The 17,784-nt window shown below is 36.1% G+C and overlaps 1 protein-coding gene across 1 annotated transcript in view; it reads left to right on the top strand.

Annotated features, from left to right (window-relative positions):
- The window catches only part of LOC149578670 (protein RADIALIS-like 3), a 65,356-nt gene extending 52,693 nt beyond the window's left edge, over nucleotides 1-12,663 (top strand). Inside the window, exon 2 of the mRNA XM_089830993.1 lies at nucleotides 12,273-12,663. Coding sequence (XP_089687119.1) covers nucleotides 12,273-12,297 — 25 coding nt within the window. The 3' untranslated portion in view covers nucleotides 12,298-12,663. The remainder of the gene's footprint in view (nucleotides 1-12,272) is intronic.
- Nucleotides 12,664-17,784: the final 5,121 nt, after the last annotated feature.

Below are 17,784 nucleotides of genomic sequence, written 5' to 3'. Positions count from 1 at the left end.
GTACTTCCTTTGTAAATGGAGGCCTAATTGGCTAATCCTTCTAGGTGAGATCATAACTTTTACTGGCTTCATTCTCATCTCGGGATCCCAGTGCTTCAGTATGTCATGTAAACCCCAAAAGGGTATCTGAATCAGTGATTCATTCCTTGGGTTGTGTGTAGTTTGCTGGAACTGAGTCAAGTTTTCAGAATCAAGGGCTACAAGCGTTGTCTTGGGTTTGTGAAGCAACGATTGGATAGATGTTGCATAGTTTGATTCTGGTCATTGTTTCATGTTGTTTAGGACCTAAATAGACTATGAGTATGTCTTAGAGTCACCCTTGGTCCTTATGTGAGTTTGGGGAGTGAATGTGTCAAAAGTGCCTTTTAGTGCCTTGTAAGAACAACTAGTGATTAGTTGTTTTTGTGATAGGTTTTCCTTATGATTGGGATTTCCTAGGAGTGACTTAGGTTGAGATAACCATAACCATCCTATTAAACACTTGTGATAGGTGTTTTGGGTAAATTGGCCTTGTAAGGACACTTATTGTATTCATACCTTTTGTGAAGAGGATTTGGGGAACCTTGTTTTTAACCCACCATTAGTTCCATTGCATCAGTAGACCAGCCACAGCATATGAGACAGAGTCTCTCCTATGTTTAAGGGAAGGCTCCCCCTTCTCACCGTTCCTTGGATCAACTTAATGTAAGCAAGAAGACTTGCAAAGCGAGTAATGGGCAAGATATAATCTCTAAACTACACTTCTATCTAATAGCTACAAACGGTGATATCGATTACCCAACACCAACTCAAAGGTTGATTGAAAGCATACCAGTTTGGCTCTAAGTCTTGTTTGTCTAATTTATAAGAAAAATCACTACCATTGGGGCACAAAGACTTCCAGAAGTAGATGATTTCTATTCTATAACTTATTTTAGTTTTAATCTATTCGATAAGAAAAAACCTCTACCAATGGGGCGCAAAGACTTCCGAAAGTAGGGGATTCTAAATTTTTTCCGTGAATTTGAGATGGTTATACAAGCTACAATCAAAGCTTCTAGTCTATGTATCATGACAATCGCTCCTAGTTAAAGCTTCGGCTTCAATTGCTTCTTTAATCACTATACTCTATTATCGAACACACAATAGTAACATGAATCAAAGACAATAGGCACAAATGAAAATCAAAGCTTCTAATTTGCTCTATTACAATTGTTTCCAGTCAAAGCTTTGAATCCAATTGCTTCTTTTATTCACTTTTCTCCCAAATTGGTACTACACAATCAAAGTTATGCTTGCACAAGTTTGGCAGAGCTTTCCTGCATACAACAAAAGATGATTTTTACAATGAGAGGGGCACTCCTTTTATAGGAAAAGAAGTGAGAGAAAGGAGGAAAAAGTGGGAGCAACTCAACCACTTTGACCCAGTAAAACTAGGTGAGAAGAATTATTGGATTACATGTTATGAGGACATGCAATCGAATTACATGCAATTCATCTTCTTGAACTACAATGCTAGAAAACACTAGAAGAAAATATGGAAGCTATTGATTATGAATGAATCAATCTTGTAGATTATCAACAAAAGTCTTGTTCTTTGTGATAATTGAGGGATCATGGATACGTGTATTCTGCACCACTCCATTCTCTTTGATGAGTTTCTAGTTGTCTTTTGAAAACTTGATGTGATCAAGATTTTTCTTGTTTAAGTTGTTGTGAATTCTCCTTTGTAGATTGGCACATTGTGGAGTCTTCGACACTTTGAAAACCTTCTTGATGGTGTCTAGATGCAAACTCGAAACAACTTTCCATGAGCACCTTTAACTCTTTTTTTTTTTGAAGAAAAGTGCTTGGTGCATTCCCACACAAACTCAGGTTCTTAGACAACCATTGGGAAAATGGAGATCAAATGAATAATTGCTTCCTGAGAATCAAAGCATGTCTTCTTGACGGGATGTCTTTGTTCTTTGAAGAAGTTCTAACATATCCTGAAAAGTGTGTCATAACATGAAGATGAAAACATCTTCCAATGAGATTGGATACATGAAAACTTTGGGATTCAAGTTACAATGGCAAATCCATGAGGGACGAGTGTTCAAAGTATGGATTAGTTACTTTTGAAACACATATGATGGCTGGAAATGAACCGGAAAGCATATGTATTTGGGCGAAAATGGCCAACATCGGACTCTTAGGGTGAATTTTGCACATGGGCGAAGATGGAATTTTGTGGGTATGGCTAAGAATGCAAGTTGGTATGCATATGGATGTGTGCAAATGGCGACTTTGGTGTTTAAAAGTGTGACCTTTTACCAAAATCAGGTTCTCTAGAGGTAATTACACGTAGTAATTACTTGAGGTACATATGTAATCAGGTCCGGAGGATGTAATTGCATGTAAGTGGGTATGGAGGTAGTTACATGTAAATGTGGATGGAGAATGAGATTATATGTAAATGTGAATGGATATTTGCATATATTGAAAAATAGATGCAATGTGCTTTCGCATGTGTTGGTGGAATATGAAATGGTGTGATGCACTTGCTTTAAAAGGTGGGAAATGGAATGGTGAAAAATGCTCTTGGATTCTTGGCAAAGAACCCTAGCTTTTTCAAAAGAAGAAAACCAAACAGAAAGCAAACAACAAACAAAAACATGCACTAAACAAAAACATACTTTTGGTTTTTGACTCAAATATGACAAATACCAAGTTGTTTTCCTATACAAATTCGGAATTGGAATTTTGGGAAATTCCAAGCACTTGAAAATGAAATTTTTCATCTTATTTAAAGAAGATTTTCAAAATACATTGCATATGTTTAGACAAATGTACAAGGATGAAACAAAATATGCAATGAAATAACAAAGGATTGAAAATTTCAACTTGGTGATAAAAGAGCCAAATGTATAAGATTAATAGGTTTAAATGATTGTCTTTCCTCCAAATTCAAATCTTCAAACAACTCTCTTGAAATTTTCAATGTTTGCAAATGATGGCTTTGTATATACAAATGCCCAAAAATGTGATCTCAAAACTCTAATGTGCAAAACGTTTTTAGCAAATACCTTCTTTTTGGACTTTTTTTAGCAAAAATGCAGTCTCTCGATGCAATAACATGAAACATTTTTTGCTAGGGAATGCAAAGACATGATTTCCAATAGCAATAGCATGGATCTCAGCACCAAAATGCCTCTTATTGAGCCCAAAACATGAGCTGGGTACACCAAAATCTGGGCATTTTTTAACAAAACATGGCCTTCAAATGCAATGAAAAGTAACGTTTTTGCAAGGAAAGGCAATGCCTAATGCATGGAAAGGCATAGAAATTCAAAAACACCTCTTGTTGCATGGATTTCATGCCATGAAATGAGCAAATCTGGACATTCTAGGCAAAAACATGCCCTTGAAGACCAAAAACATGGACGTTTTTGCTCTTGGAAACAAAATTGTGGATTCAAAGCGCAAATGCATGTGGTGGAATACAAAATTGCATTCTATTGGAGGCTTTACATGTTTTAAAATGCATCTATTTGAATCCAAGAGAAAATCACACTCTATGGGAGTCTTTGCATGTTTTAGAATGCATGTATGTGAGAAACCATGCAAATTGCACTCTCCAACCCTCATTACATATTTTAAAAATATGCAATATGTAATATGCATTTGACAATTTTGGCCTTGAAGGCACAATCACACACTCATGCATTTACATGTGACACTTAACATGTGAAAGACCAAATTCATGCAAATCGCATTCTTGGTATATTACATGTTTTAAGTGTTTTAAAGTGTCTTTTTGGTGGAGGCTCTTCACATATAAACATGTTACTAGGTTGAAATTTGCATTTGCCCAACTTTAAGTGATCAATTAAGCACATGTTTAATTGATTTTTGAGGAGTTATCACTTAATTGGGTCAAAAATAATATTTAACACTATAATTAATATATCATGTGCAAATATTATTCAAAAAACAATATTTAGCTTAGATGTTATGAAATAAAACTTAAAGTAACTTAAAAAAAATCGAACTATATAGTTAATAAACTCAGTAAGTGAAAAATTAAAAAGCAACTCAACATGAAAATATAACATAAAGTGCACTATAGTTACTTAAGTGATAAATTTAAGCGATAATGTAACTAAATGACATAGCATAAAGTGAATTTATGTTATATTTTTCAAAAAGTGAATGCCAACATTAAAATATAACTTGATATTTTAAATATGCAATTACATCTGGAGAGTCCATCTTTTGGGCACTTAAGTGATCATATGTTTTGACCTAAAGTCCAATTAAGACCTAAGATATATCAAATCGAAGGGAAAATTGAAAGTATGGGTTTGAACAAATGCAAAAGCTTAAAAGAAAACACACTCAAAAATGTAAAAAAGGACATTGAAGGCTTCAAAACAAGCATAGGCTTATTAAAATGAAAAACAAAAAGGACTTGACGAAAACCGTCAATAAAAGGATTCATTAGACAAACTGGGGTTGATTGTTTGATCAATTTTAGCCAACCAAATAATGAACTATCTCAGAGAAATGTGAAACTAACTTGAAAAAGTTTTGTACTATTACCTACATTTTGAGGTGACAAAATGCAAGAAAACATGAGGAACAATAGGCAAAGTAAGAGTATTTGTGACGCCCCCCCTATGGAGTCAGTGAAGCCTCATAGGCATTGTAAAAATAGACTAAATAAAAAAATGTAGCATGTCTAAATGGACGAGCCCTGAACTTGGCTAAGATGATATTGCGTGGGGTGAACTGGCTACTTCTGATGACGTGCCTGAGAAGAAAAGTCTGAACCTTCTCCACCAAGGCCGAGTCCAACTCAAGCAAAGATGACCCGAAACCATAGAACCATAGAGCAAAATTAATTTGATCAAAGTGTCCAAAAGAGTTAGCTTGGAGCTCATGTCTGGGAAATGATGTCTAAAATACTTAATTTGATCAAAGTGTCCAAAAGAGTTAGCTTGGAGCTCATGTCCTGGAAATGATGTCTAAAATATTCTCTCTCAACAAGGGTCAGAGAGCCATAACCCTTGTTAATGCTAGGCTGAGTCACCTGAGGACCCAAAAATCTAACAGCCAGATAAGTGTATGAGGAGACCACCTCAACCTCCTCTCCCTCAAATAGAAAGCAGAAGTGAGAGGTCTTAAGGTAGTTGAAGACCATCACCTTGGTCTTGCCTGGGTTCACCGTCAAATGCCAAAAATCACAAAGAGGGGCAAGGCCATCAAGGATTATTTGGAGCCCTTCCAAAGAAGAGGCCATGAGGACCACATCATCTGCAAAGAGAAGGATAGAGACCAAAACATGGCGTAAGTAACAATCATCCTCAAGGAGGGAGTGTGCATGCAAAAACTCCTCTAGCTCATCAATGTAGAGTCCAAATAAAGTGGGAGACATAGGTCATGCTTGCTTCACCACAATGGTGCTACAGATGAAATCAAACAACCCTATGTGGGGTCCTAATGCGACCAACAACAGTCTCATAGAGTCTCATGATGGCATTCAAAAGAGTTATCGAGTAACCAATGTCCCACAAGCTCTAGAATAAGGCTCCTGGGAACAAAGTCAAAGGCTCTGCAAAAATCCGCAAAGAAGCAATAAACCTTTAAGGAGCGGTGGCGTGCTTCCTTAATAATAGCTCTAAGAGTCACAATGTGATCCATGGTATGAAAGTCTAGTTGGAAACCCCCTGTGCTCTGGCCCAAATATATCTCTGATCAAGCTCTTGAGAAAAAATATCATGAATAATTATGACATAAATATTAGAGAAAATGTGCCTTGCCATGATGATCCCGTAATTGTTGGGATCTGATGCAGGCCCTACCTTGCAAATCAAGTGAGTGATATGATACGGTCAAGGGGAAGGGAAACCTGTGCAAACAACCCTATTGTGTAACTTCGTGAGAAAAGGTCCCAAGACCATGATACCAAGCTTGAAGAGTTCCACTTGAAACCCTGCCTCATTTGCACCCCCTCTATTGTTCATAGATCAAACTACCTTGTTGATATTGGTGAATGTGAAAATATAGCAGTGGAGGGGAGGGGTGATAATGAAGGGGAGATGGTCGAGGATGTCGTAGAGAGTGGAGGTGTGGTTGACAGTAGGGAAAGAGGGTGCAACAAGGACCAAAGCAAGGAGGTTTGTAGGGATTGACTGAAATGAGAGATGAAAGCATGCTTCTTGTGGTGAAGGAAGTTGTCGTAAGAGTCCCTGAGCTGACCAGAGGAAGTGGGGTAGAGGATGGAGGCCATGTGCAACTTGTAGTGAAAAATTTGCAATCATCATCCTACCACTAGTTCAGGGGCCATGTACTACTGCGAACAAGGGAGGGGGTCTAGTGGGTGGTGTGATGGGGGAAAGAGAGGAGGGCAACCTCCCAAATGGAAGCAACAAGTCAGTTGAACCAAAAAGAGGTGCTATCAAGGGGGGAAGTAATCCAAATGGAGCAACTGCTTGAGGTGCGCATTGAATATGTCTTGGTCCCCATCCTCAAAGAAAAGGGAGGTGTGGGAGGGGGGACATGTGGGCAGGCAAAGCCAGAGGAGGGTGAAGGCCTAAAAGGTGAGGCAAAGGAGGGCGTGGTTGGTGAGGGGGAGGCAAGTGACGCTGAAGTTGCTAAAAGTAGGAATAAAAGAGGAGTTGACAAGGGCAAAGTCCACAATGCTTGCACCCCAAAAGTAAGGCCAACAAGCTATCAAACTAGAGACGAGAAGTTTAGGAAGCCCATTCAAGATCACCAAGTTCAAGAACTTGCACAATTGGAGAAAGTGACAGTTGTACCTTGTAAAGGGGCCAGGGAATCATTAGAGAGCCTCTAGAAGCCCGAGGGACCAAGTTAGACATAGAAGAACAAATCAAGTCTGACACTCAGTCATGTAGAGGAGTTGGCAAGTCCCTAGTCCATCCATTGAAGTCGCCAACAATAAGAATATTCCCCAAATCAAAGAATCTAGTGATGTCAAACAGATTTGTGAAAGGGTCCCCCTTGGGCCCACTATAGAGAGCATCTGGAGAGGTAGCTAGTGGAAAGTAGCAAACTACAATGAAAAGGTCCTGAAGGCAAGAAGCCCCTCTGCAAGACTCAGACCCACATAAATCTAGTGAAACTATTTGAGTGTACTACTAATGTCACCTATTGGAACCGACTCCTAATGAGACAAGCAACCCTACCCAAGCCATTGAGACCTCTTTGACAACCAATGATAGCCCGTGATACTGGGAAGTGGCCGAGAGGGGCTCTCATGAGTCAGTGACAAAAAGAAGGTCCACTGAGTCTACCGCCTCTTGTAGAAAACCTGATAAGGACCGAAATGAACCATTACCATTCAAATCAATAAGCTGTGATTTTGTGAGATCCTCATCAATCTTTGAAGGTAGAGGGAATAGTTTTCTCCAAACTTTGAGTGCACAAAGTCTATAAGCTGAATTGTGAAACCGTAAGAATAGGTTGGAGTCATACTTGACCCAAGCTCTATTAAGAAAGATATCTGGGAGCTCTAGTCACAAAGAAGAGCATACACAACATCTAGAGGGGCAGTGGTAATTGATGGTAGGCCGCGTATTTTCAAGCTGATTTCTCTTGCTCGTCTAACCCTCTCATCTGCGAGTTTAGAGTGGACAAGAGCCTCAACACTAGCTAGAGGTGGAGAACTAGGTCCACTCCATTGCAAATTGATGCCCATTATTTCAGCTAGGATTATGTTTTGGTTTTTAGTAAGGCCTATTTGCTGTCCAATTCATTTTGCTTCTATCTCATGTGCTTGATCTCGGAAACCTACTCGACATGTGAATCTAATAGTTGTTTGCAATCAGCAAACTCAGTAATAATAGAAGAAATTGTGGCTTTTGTTTCAGTTGGTTGCAATACACATCGAGCTCTTGCTTCATATCGACATAGTCCTTCCTCCATGAAATGCAGTCATCAGATAATAAGGAAAGTCTTTCTGAGAGTGCTAGTAATGTCTTTTTCAGGTATTGGTTCTCTATTTCAAAGGCGGACGTGCGGTCTAACAATTCAAAGGCATCATCTACCTTGATGTGTTGGTATGTTTGCAATGTAGTGGAGGATACCACCAGTTTAGAAGCAACATTTTCTTCCATGATGAGTGCAGAAAACAACCACTACTGATGTGTCTACAGTAATGCACGAGAAGGAATTGTGGTGTTGAATGCATTGTTGTCTGGGTAGTAAAATTGTAGGTGAGTAGCAGAATGAGTAACTGAGCTAAAATGTGTCTAGACTTTCTAGAAAATGCAAGAAGTCTTTTGAGCTCCTGCAATGTTTGAGGGTTGTAACTCACACCTGAAAGCCAGAAAAACATGCAACTCCTTGATGTACAAAATAGTGTGGATCTGCAATCTCGAATATGATAAAGGTGAGAAAATGTCAAAGGCACTTCCTAGGAGCTAACAGATAGTACAAACCCAATGGATATAGTCATGGTATTGTGAAAAGCCCAGCTCAAACCCGACAAAAAGCCCACGAGAAGTTGCAAGGTGCAAACTAGTGAAACAAAGAAGACCCTACAGAAACATAGGAAAACAGTTGAGGGATGAAAATAATGAAAGATGGATAGAACACAAAACTTGCAAGCACAAAACAAGCACTCAAGACTCAATGCCAACACGAAAAAGAAAACACAATAACAATGAACAAAAAGCTTAGGAAGGTTGTGTGGAGATGGTTGGCAAAGATGATCTGCCCAAACACACACAATTTACTAGAGAGGAGAGAGTGAGCACAATCCATGGAAAGAAGGAGAATGATGGACGAACGAAGGAAACAAGCACAAAGGGTAGCAAAGGCAAAAGTTAGGAGGGAGAAAAAATGTGTAGAGGAAAATATCAATTTAAAGTTGATCTAGATTGCAATTTCATATCATGTAAGTCTTTTTATTTCCTTAAAATTCATGCTTATAATGTCATGAGCTTAATACAATCTCTCTTGCTTTTGCAATGTAATCATTGGAGAAGGAGGAAAGAGAACAAAAGGTGGTGTTTTATTTCCTTAAAATTCATGCTTATCATTTCATGAGCTTAATACAATCTCTCTTGCTTTTGCAATGTAATCATTGGAGAAGGAGGAAAGAGAACAAAAGGTGGTGTCTATATCAAGATCAAAACTTCAAACAAGGAGAGAACAAGTCAGTGTTACAATGACAAATTTGAGGATTCAAGGAAAGCGAGATAGTTTGAGAGTGAAAGCTGATAGGAAGATAACAATCCAAGCTCAAGGTCAAATTATGAAAATGGATATCAAAGAACATGCAAGGAAATGATCAAGTATTCAAGTGAAAGAAAAATTATCATCAACTTGAATTTTCCTTGGAAATCCAAATCTGCTTTGAAAGATCCAAGTGCATAAAGACTTCATCGCTTCAAGAAGATCAAGGTCAAGGAATCAAAAGAAAATGAAGATTTCCAAAACCAACAAGTTTAAAACCAAGGCAATGGAAAAATTTCCAAGAACAAAGATTGAGAAATTTGAGAAGATGAAGCAATTTGGGAATATGCTATCACAAGTGAAGGCGTGACAATGTTGAGTATCAAGATATATTTTCTCATCATCAAAAGATATTTATTAAGTCTATATAAGGTAAGGATGTTGAGGTGGTGCCCACTTGTCTTCAACCAATCAAAAATCTTACATTACACGTATTCAAGCATATTCAATTATTTATGCCAAGTGTACATATTTTTTCATTGGCTCTCAAAAGCATTTAATTCTCTCATTAGTCCACTGAGTGGTGCCTTTATGTAATTGCATGATAGTCTGGGAACTCTAAGTAAGGCTTTTAATGGGTTAAACTTGGCCCTTAAGCTATAATCAATCATGGCCCTTCATTGTAATTGTACAACTATAAAAGGCGAAGGCCTTCTCATTTGTAATTCATCAAATTAGATTAGCTAAAAGTGAGACTTGTTAAAATTGTTTCCATAATGATATCAAAGTAAATGTTGATTCATTGTTATTCTTGGTGGAATACTCATGTTGCTTTGGAGTATTGCATAATTGGGATGTTTCTTTGGTGAATTCACTTGCTGATTGTAAGTTTGCCTTGCATGGTTGAATGATATTTATATGAAGTTAACTTTGATTATTGCTTGTAGATCGATATGCACCGATGCATGGCATTAATAGAATGGTGGTAATTTGAACATCTTACATTTACCTTAGGAGATTGTGCTAGCTTGGTTGATGTTGATGGCTAAACTAAGTCTAGTAGAGTCACAAAGACATCCGTTGTTTCTTGCATTCTAGGATTAGAGTAGCTTTCTAAACCCTTTCCTTTGCAAGTCATTTGGTTGGATGAATAGTGTAAGCCCTTTTGTGATAGCTAGCATATCACATCATAAAACTAAGTGAAAGTCGATGATTAGAAGGAACCTTGATGTTGTCTCTTTTGATCAAACCATAGTTGGCATAATTGTAGACTAATGTGCAGTTTTCCAAAAATCGTCGAGTATTTTGGCTAGGCGAGTTTTTCCACCAAAAATCATGGACTCAAAAACTTGGCAGTCTGCAAAAAATCGTTGATTAATGGTAGAGTTTTTGGTGAATTTTTAACAAAAAATCACGATTTTTAACCAGTGACTCCCCTGTGTGCACAGGCTAGGGGTATAGGCCAAAAAAGTACATTTTTTGTCACCAGTTTTCATTTGTGTGTTTAGAGGCTTGAGGAGTGGAGAGAAGGGTTCCAAGGCATTCTTAGGTGATTGCAACCTATTGAAGGCAGATTGTACTGATGTATGTAGTATTTACTTCTAATTTGATATAAATTATTTACTACTTTGCTTCCTACCATCAGTATTCCACATGAAAATGCAATTGTGTACCCACTATGCATTTATATATATTTAAACTCTGCTTATTTCTTTTGTGTTCTCTTTAATTAACTCATTACATGCATCTTCTCTTTAAATTTTGCAAAAGAAATGTATTATTAATTAAATGTAGGTTCCCAAGATTTTTTAAAATTGGCTGATTTTTGCCCGAATAAACTTTTTGGGGCTTGGCAAGTTGTTGCCGAGTGAGACTTTTCCAACTATGCATCAAACAATCCATATACATTGTTTAGTATATGAGCATCCTTATTCAAAAGAGAGTTGGAAATTCGGTGCTTCATAACAGAATACTAAGTATTTAATTTTGTTTGTTGTGGTGGAACAAACTTCCTATCAACACTACTAACCATATTTTTATGTTTAAGTTAAGAAAATGGCACAGGCATTCAAATCTTAGAAACATATTTACTCTAGAAATCCTACATTGAGTTGTATTCAGTTAACATCTATTTTACTTTGATTAATTTGACATAGGCATTTAATATTATAAAACTTATCTCCTTATACATTGTATGAAATCAACTTGGCATTTGCCTTGGGTGACAGCAGTACCTTCCAAGATGTATGATACTTGCACTATAGTCATGCTCTGTCGTTTGTATTCTTTCATTGTATATGGTGATTCACAGACATTGGTGCAAGTCCATTCCTTTTCTTTGCAATTTAAACTAAGAACTAAATTTATTTCTTGCTGGCCAATAATTAGTTTTGTGAGAGGTTATGGCTAACAATTAAGCACTCACAATGTTCTTAATGAACAGATAGTAATACAATGGTTTTAGTAATATATTTGTTATGGTTACCATTTACAGTCAAGCTAACTTAGTAGTCAATAATAATGGGAATGAGACTGCCTACTTATTTGAAAATAAACACAGGATTCATCCCAGCAGGAAACAAAACCTTTCATTACTGGTTACTTAGGAGAATTGGAGGTTGTAAATGCCAAAATGACTGCATAAATAAAATGTTGTTGCCCCTGATAATAAAAAACCAGCTATAGTCTGTAAATGCCATAATGACTACATAAATAAAATTTTGTTGCCACTGATAATTAAAACCAGCTATACTAATCCATCATACATATATGGCATGGAAATGGAATCTCTCAGCCTTTGGTACATATCAAACTTTTATAGGTAAAGAGAAGCAGACTTACACAAACCATATGTATGTTAGGAGTTCTGTTTAGCATTCCATCATTCCAATTGATATACATATACATCCATGTACAAATGCAAACACCTGCACTTGCACATGTGCATGCATGCACACATTTGAAGCTGTTAAGCAAGCTTTATAGTGGTAGTATAAATTTCATGAATTAAATTGTATTTCTCGTCTCTGTGTTTCTCTTGCCAGTGTAAGGTATGAACCAAGAGAAAATAAATTGAAATTTTAAAAACTGATAATGAGAGTTTTCTGCAGGCTAACAGACTTGAAGATACAATGATCAGGATATAATAATCGTGTTATTCTCATTCTTCTCATATGTTGAAGATACAACATCTGTAACTGCCGAAGAAGAAAATAGTAATTATTTAGAAAGATATTCAATTGAAGAATAGGAGAAATGATGACAAACATCTTGTGACCAATTTGTGTTCTTTAGCAATTGGTCATTTTATTAGCTTTTAATATTGCATTTGATATATGAATATGCAAATGAACTTTAGTACGAAATACTCTCTCTGCAGCATGTCATTTATACACTGTAGAAACTGGGGCTTTATTTCTTTTCGGATTGAAGTGAAAGCTATTTTTAAAGGGGACATTTAGAATTTTATGCTATTATTCAAGTAGCTCTATTTCATACGAATATGCTGTCAAATTGAATTTGCGAATTGATTTTATGTTGGAATGTGCTTGGAATGGAGTAATCCCCTTAATTCAAGGCTGTGTACACATCTGTGTCAGGGAAGTTGTGTCCAATTGTAACGTTTGTCTATGACTGGCATTGTCTATAATGTTATGCTAGGCATGCCAGTTTGAGATTAGGAATTTGAGCTTACCTTTTTTGGTTTGAAATGTTTACATGGAAGTTGTAATCAATGAAGGAAACTGCAATATGACCTAAAGGAGAACACACCTGTGAAAGCTGCATTCGTCTAATATGTGCTCCAAAAATTTATGAGCTCGTTAAATATCAAAAACTATGCTGCTTTAGATTCACCCCGTCTGTTTTTCAAACATTGGAAAAAATATAAATCAAAATGCAAATTCGACATTTTATAAATTTCATCGATAACCAAAGTGCATTACAATGGATGCTAGTGGGAAGAGCAATGGAGGGATTATGCAGCCGAGGAATAGTTCATAAATCATAACAAAAATGATGCAACCACTCGTCTTTCCTTGCTTCACTCCTTTTTTTTTTCAATTGGCTTTTTTTAATTGAAGCCCTTTGCAAAGACGACTGTTATGTACGAAAATCATCGAGTATTTCATTACTCTCAAGGTGGTAATAATGTTGTGTTTTCCTTTGTAGGAAGATATTGGCTAAAGCGTATTTCTTATAAGGGGAACACTTGGTAAGACTGAAAAAACTGAGTGTTCCTCTTTAAAGAAATACGTTTTAGTTTACAATCCAAAACTAAACAATTGGGATTACAAACCATTGGTATAAATATTTCAACCTACCATGGATAATATCCCTATCCCCATTTTCAATGTATAGTTCCTTGGACCATCCCGTATTGTATAAAACCAACCTATACCAATCGATGGATTTGGGCAAGTAGGTCAACTCATTCATAAGGGTAAGTGGTTCACTAGATATTAAAGGAATGAAAATTCACAATATGGTTTGAGAACTTGATACCATGGCCATTGCTTTTAGGGCACTGTTACCCCATCTCCCACCTCCCAAGATCTATCCTCAAGATCAAGCCATGTCTCTATTACTTGAAACATCTTTGGAAACTTTCTTTTGGTTGTTATCTCTCATTGTTTCTAAAGTCTCCCAACTAGAAATTGATGTTTCCGCTAAAAAACCATTGGATAAATGGTTAAAAGTCAAAAAGAAAGGGGAAAAAAAATTTAAAAACTGTATAATGTTTAGATCTATTGACAATGTATACTTTTTTTGGTAGGACCTAAACAAGTGTATGTTTGATTTCTTGTCGTTGCAATGGTAAAAATGAAACTGTCTTTTTCTAATTATTATTTTTGTGTGATTTATTTCTTTTTTTTCCCAAAGTTCTATGTCACGATATTTTCTAGAAATTATATATATATATATATATATATATATGACATTTCTAAGTAGCTTAGTCTTGTATTTTTGAAAATTAACTATGTAGGCACCATTACCAATCATTGGCATCTCCAAATACCCGCAACTCTTGCTAACAATGTTTTGAGGTGAATTTGATCCATTTGGGTAAGTGATATAGTGCCAAATAAGTTAGTGAGCTTGGCTCATCACCAATAATCTCTTGAAATGAAGTTGTTGAAAAACATTAGAAAGCTTATAACATATTAAAATATGGGAGTGAATGTAGAATTATTCCAATGTTTAGCCTCAAAACCATTATTGATTGTGGAAGTTGCAAATATAATTCAAACTTTAATTTTAATATAGATCTTGTTTGTCACCTCCTACTAAATGAATTAATAAAGGACATATTTATAAATTAATTAATAAAGGACATGTTTATGGATTCTCAAGGTAAAAAATAATAATTAATAAGGGATGTGTTAATGGATTCCCAAGGAAAAAAAGTTCATCTCTCTTTAAAGTCTCCATCTTCTTAAAGATATTAAGAAATATACTTGGTTGTAAATATTGAGTACTTCACTTGAAAGGATAGAAAACTAATCACATAGCAACACATTATTTCACATAAAATTGTCACTTTTTTTATTATAAATTATTGTGGACACCTAAAAATGTCTTCGTGAAATCAATAAAACTCATCTATTAATTGAATATGTATTCCAATTTTTTAAATTAATTCATCAGTGTCTTTCTCTATTATTTATATAATTACTCTCAATTATTTATAAAATTCATTAGCCTTTTTCATCCTAAAATTATATAAGTTTTCTTTAATTTAATTTTTCATTTACTATCTTCCTTTTCTCTTTTTTTATGGAATAAATGTCTTTAATTATTTTATAAAATTTTAAACCCCTTCTTTCTAATTCCACTAGTACTCACAAATTTTGAGCTTGTGACAAATGACACTTGTCTCTTCATTTGACTTTTAATTCTAAAGTCAACATTGTTTACCTACCACTTCTACAATGTGTTAATATCATATGCTCATTTCTAATTGCCTCGTAATCTCTTTTATTTTCAATAGTTTCTCACCTACTCTCCAATCCTAGCACCTTCTAATCTCATGCCTTGATTTTGATGACTTTTGTAAAACATGATCTCTTCCTACCACTATCGATTTTGTGAACTTGAGCTATTGGAGGACCTATGCCCTTGTATCTTTGAGAGCTCATAGCTACCCTATCACCATTATATTGACATGTCATTATCATCTTCATTTTCATAGCTTTGCATCAATTAACCATATTCATTCTCTCGTAGCCTCTAGTGCATGTGTTAATCTCACATCTCCATAACAAGATCACAAAAGTGGGAGGACAATAGAATAATGTGAATAATTTTGTGCATATTTTCTTATAGTTGGGCTAGACTGGGGTGTTGGTTCCTCAAATTGTTGGTCGGAAAACCTATGAGCCTTGCTTGCTCAATATTGGGTAATCCAACACAATTTGGTCAATGACTAGGGTTGAACTTAGAGATCAAATCCTCTTCACTTTAGGACTTGCTAACCTAGGTGGGTATACCTAATGCAAAGCTTATGCAGATTTTATTACATGATGATCTTGGGATAGCAAGTTATTCGCAAGGAGAAATAATGATGTAAGGTTAAACGCTTGATTGAATGGATGTTTTTAAAAGGTATTTTGAATAAGTATAGGTTTAAAAATTGTAGAGCATTCGAGTATGAAAAAGAGCTCCACCAACTTCAATTGATAATGTGCTTTACTAAAATCAATTTGGACTAGTTCCTTACTTTGATTGGGCAAAATAGGGTTAATTAAATACAGACTCCAAGACTATCAAAACTATTTAGAGATGGTGTGCGCCAAACATGAATCACTAGATAGAGAACTTGAACACAAATCCTAGTTCAATTATTTTTAACTTCAATCTCGAAAGACCAATTGAATAAAAAACACAAAGTTTGTGAATTTCAACTTATCAAAGGAATGTATTGGATTTCAATCTATCATTGGCAATGTGAATCCGAGACGTCAATCTATATGAAAATAAAAAGATGATTCTGCACAATTCTTGAGAGACCAGAATATTTTTATTATATTCATAAAGAGTAAAATAGAGCGGTGCGTGCTTATGATATCCACTCAAAACTTGCACAGATTGTTCGATCTTGTGTTATGCCTTGATTTGCATATTCTACTGTATGGTATTCAATCTATATATAACATATGATATTTTGTTGGGTCTTGGTACCCTGCTTGCAGAAAATGGAGAGGTGAGACGAAGCTTCAGACCCTTCCAAAATTATTTCAACTTAAACTAATTATAACTATACATAATATTGATTGCTTTAACAAAAAGGAAAATCTTCAGAATCCTCAAGGGAGAAGGCCATGAAACATGTCGAGCATTTCGTTGAGGTATGCACCTTTTCCCTGTTATTCTTCTCTTTGTGCCAGTATCTATGCAATTGCAATCTTCTCCTCTTCTAATTCAAGTTAATGGTAGTTACTTGCATAATTGGCATAATTCTTCCCAAGGTCCCACAAAACTTGGTACATGTTGTTAATGATGTCAAATTGGTCTTCTTCCTCAGTAGAAAGATTAGGTAGCATCACTGGTTTTGGCTCATGGCTTGCTGGGTGTTCTTGTATTGGCAAACCCATCCTCCACTTATAATCCAAAATCCTGCACTTTGAAGAATTTTAGTAGAGAATGGACACTGAAAATTTTCTTATACATCTTGCTTAAAATGAGGCCTTAAATGAAACAATGGCATTTAATAACCCATTAACTCAAAAATTCCATTGATGACATTCACACATGTTCGGTTGCATGAGTACAGTATTTATGTCATTTCCAATTAAAATTTTGCAAAATTTACCTTGTACTTCTCATCGCCTTGGGGTCTTTTAGAGTTGGATCTCACCGACTTCGTTGCCGACCACAACCTGACCAGAGAGGAACGTATGTGCCACCTTTTCATCTTATTAGAGACAGAGACTAGGACTCACTTTATTTTCAGGTGCCCCATTTATTATGAGATCAAAGGCAGGTTCCACTGCCTATTCAGAGATTGCAGGTTTCTCTTGGGCTTTATTAATTATTTTGACCAGCGGTGCATAGTGCTCTACCTCAGGGAGGCCTCCCAGCTCAGACACTATACTTTGCAGATCTTGTTTCCTTAGAGTCAAACCTTGGATCAACTCATTACGAACTTTTTTCCTTCCATGCCCACCACTTCTATAGGCGTGAAACAATCGTATGCACCATCTCTAGAAACATCAGATCGGTCAGACCTCGCCTAGGGTTTCTTAGATGATGGCATCCTATCCCCATTGCTACATAGAGACAACGAAAAAGCTGGGCTCTGACCATTGCTCATCCTAGGCCTTACCCTTTTGTGTAGGATTTCTTTCTACCCATAAATGATTGTTGATCCTTCTCTCTTATTGTTGTTTTTCTCCTTTTTCTTGTTTTTGTTTTTTTGAACACCTTTTTGGCGCTCCTGCTGCATTGTTCTTTTTCGTACTGTTGTATCTTTTAGTCCCATAGACCCTAGTTGGTCTATTGTTGGACATTAATATCATTATCTTATCTTATCTTATCTCAAGATATTCTAACAATGGTCATTTCCCCTTTTCATATGCTTATTTGGCTCCCTCTTCCAAAAATGTGATATCATTAATGCATTGC

This window comes from Cupressus sempervirens, chromosome 1, assembly GCF_028749045.1.
Source record: "Cupressus sempervirens isolate cs-2001-9-10 chromosome 1, ASM2874904v1, whole genome shotgun sequence".
In the NCBI taxonomy this organism is placed as follows: domain Eukaryota; kingdom Viridiplantae; phylum Streptophyta; class Pinopsida; order Cupressales; family Cupressaceae; genus Cupressus; species Cupressus sempervirens.
The sequence above is the reverse complement of the archived record's forward strand: the minus strand, read 5'-3'. Positions and strand labels throughout refer to the sequence as shown.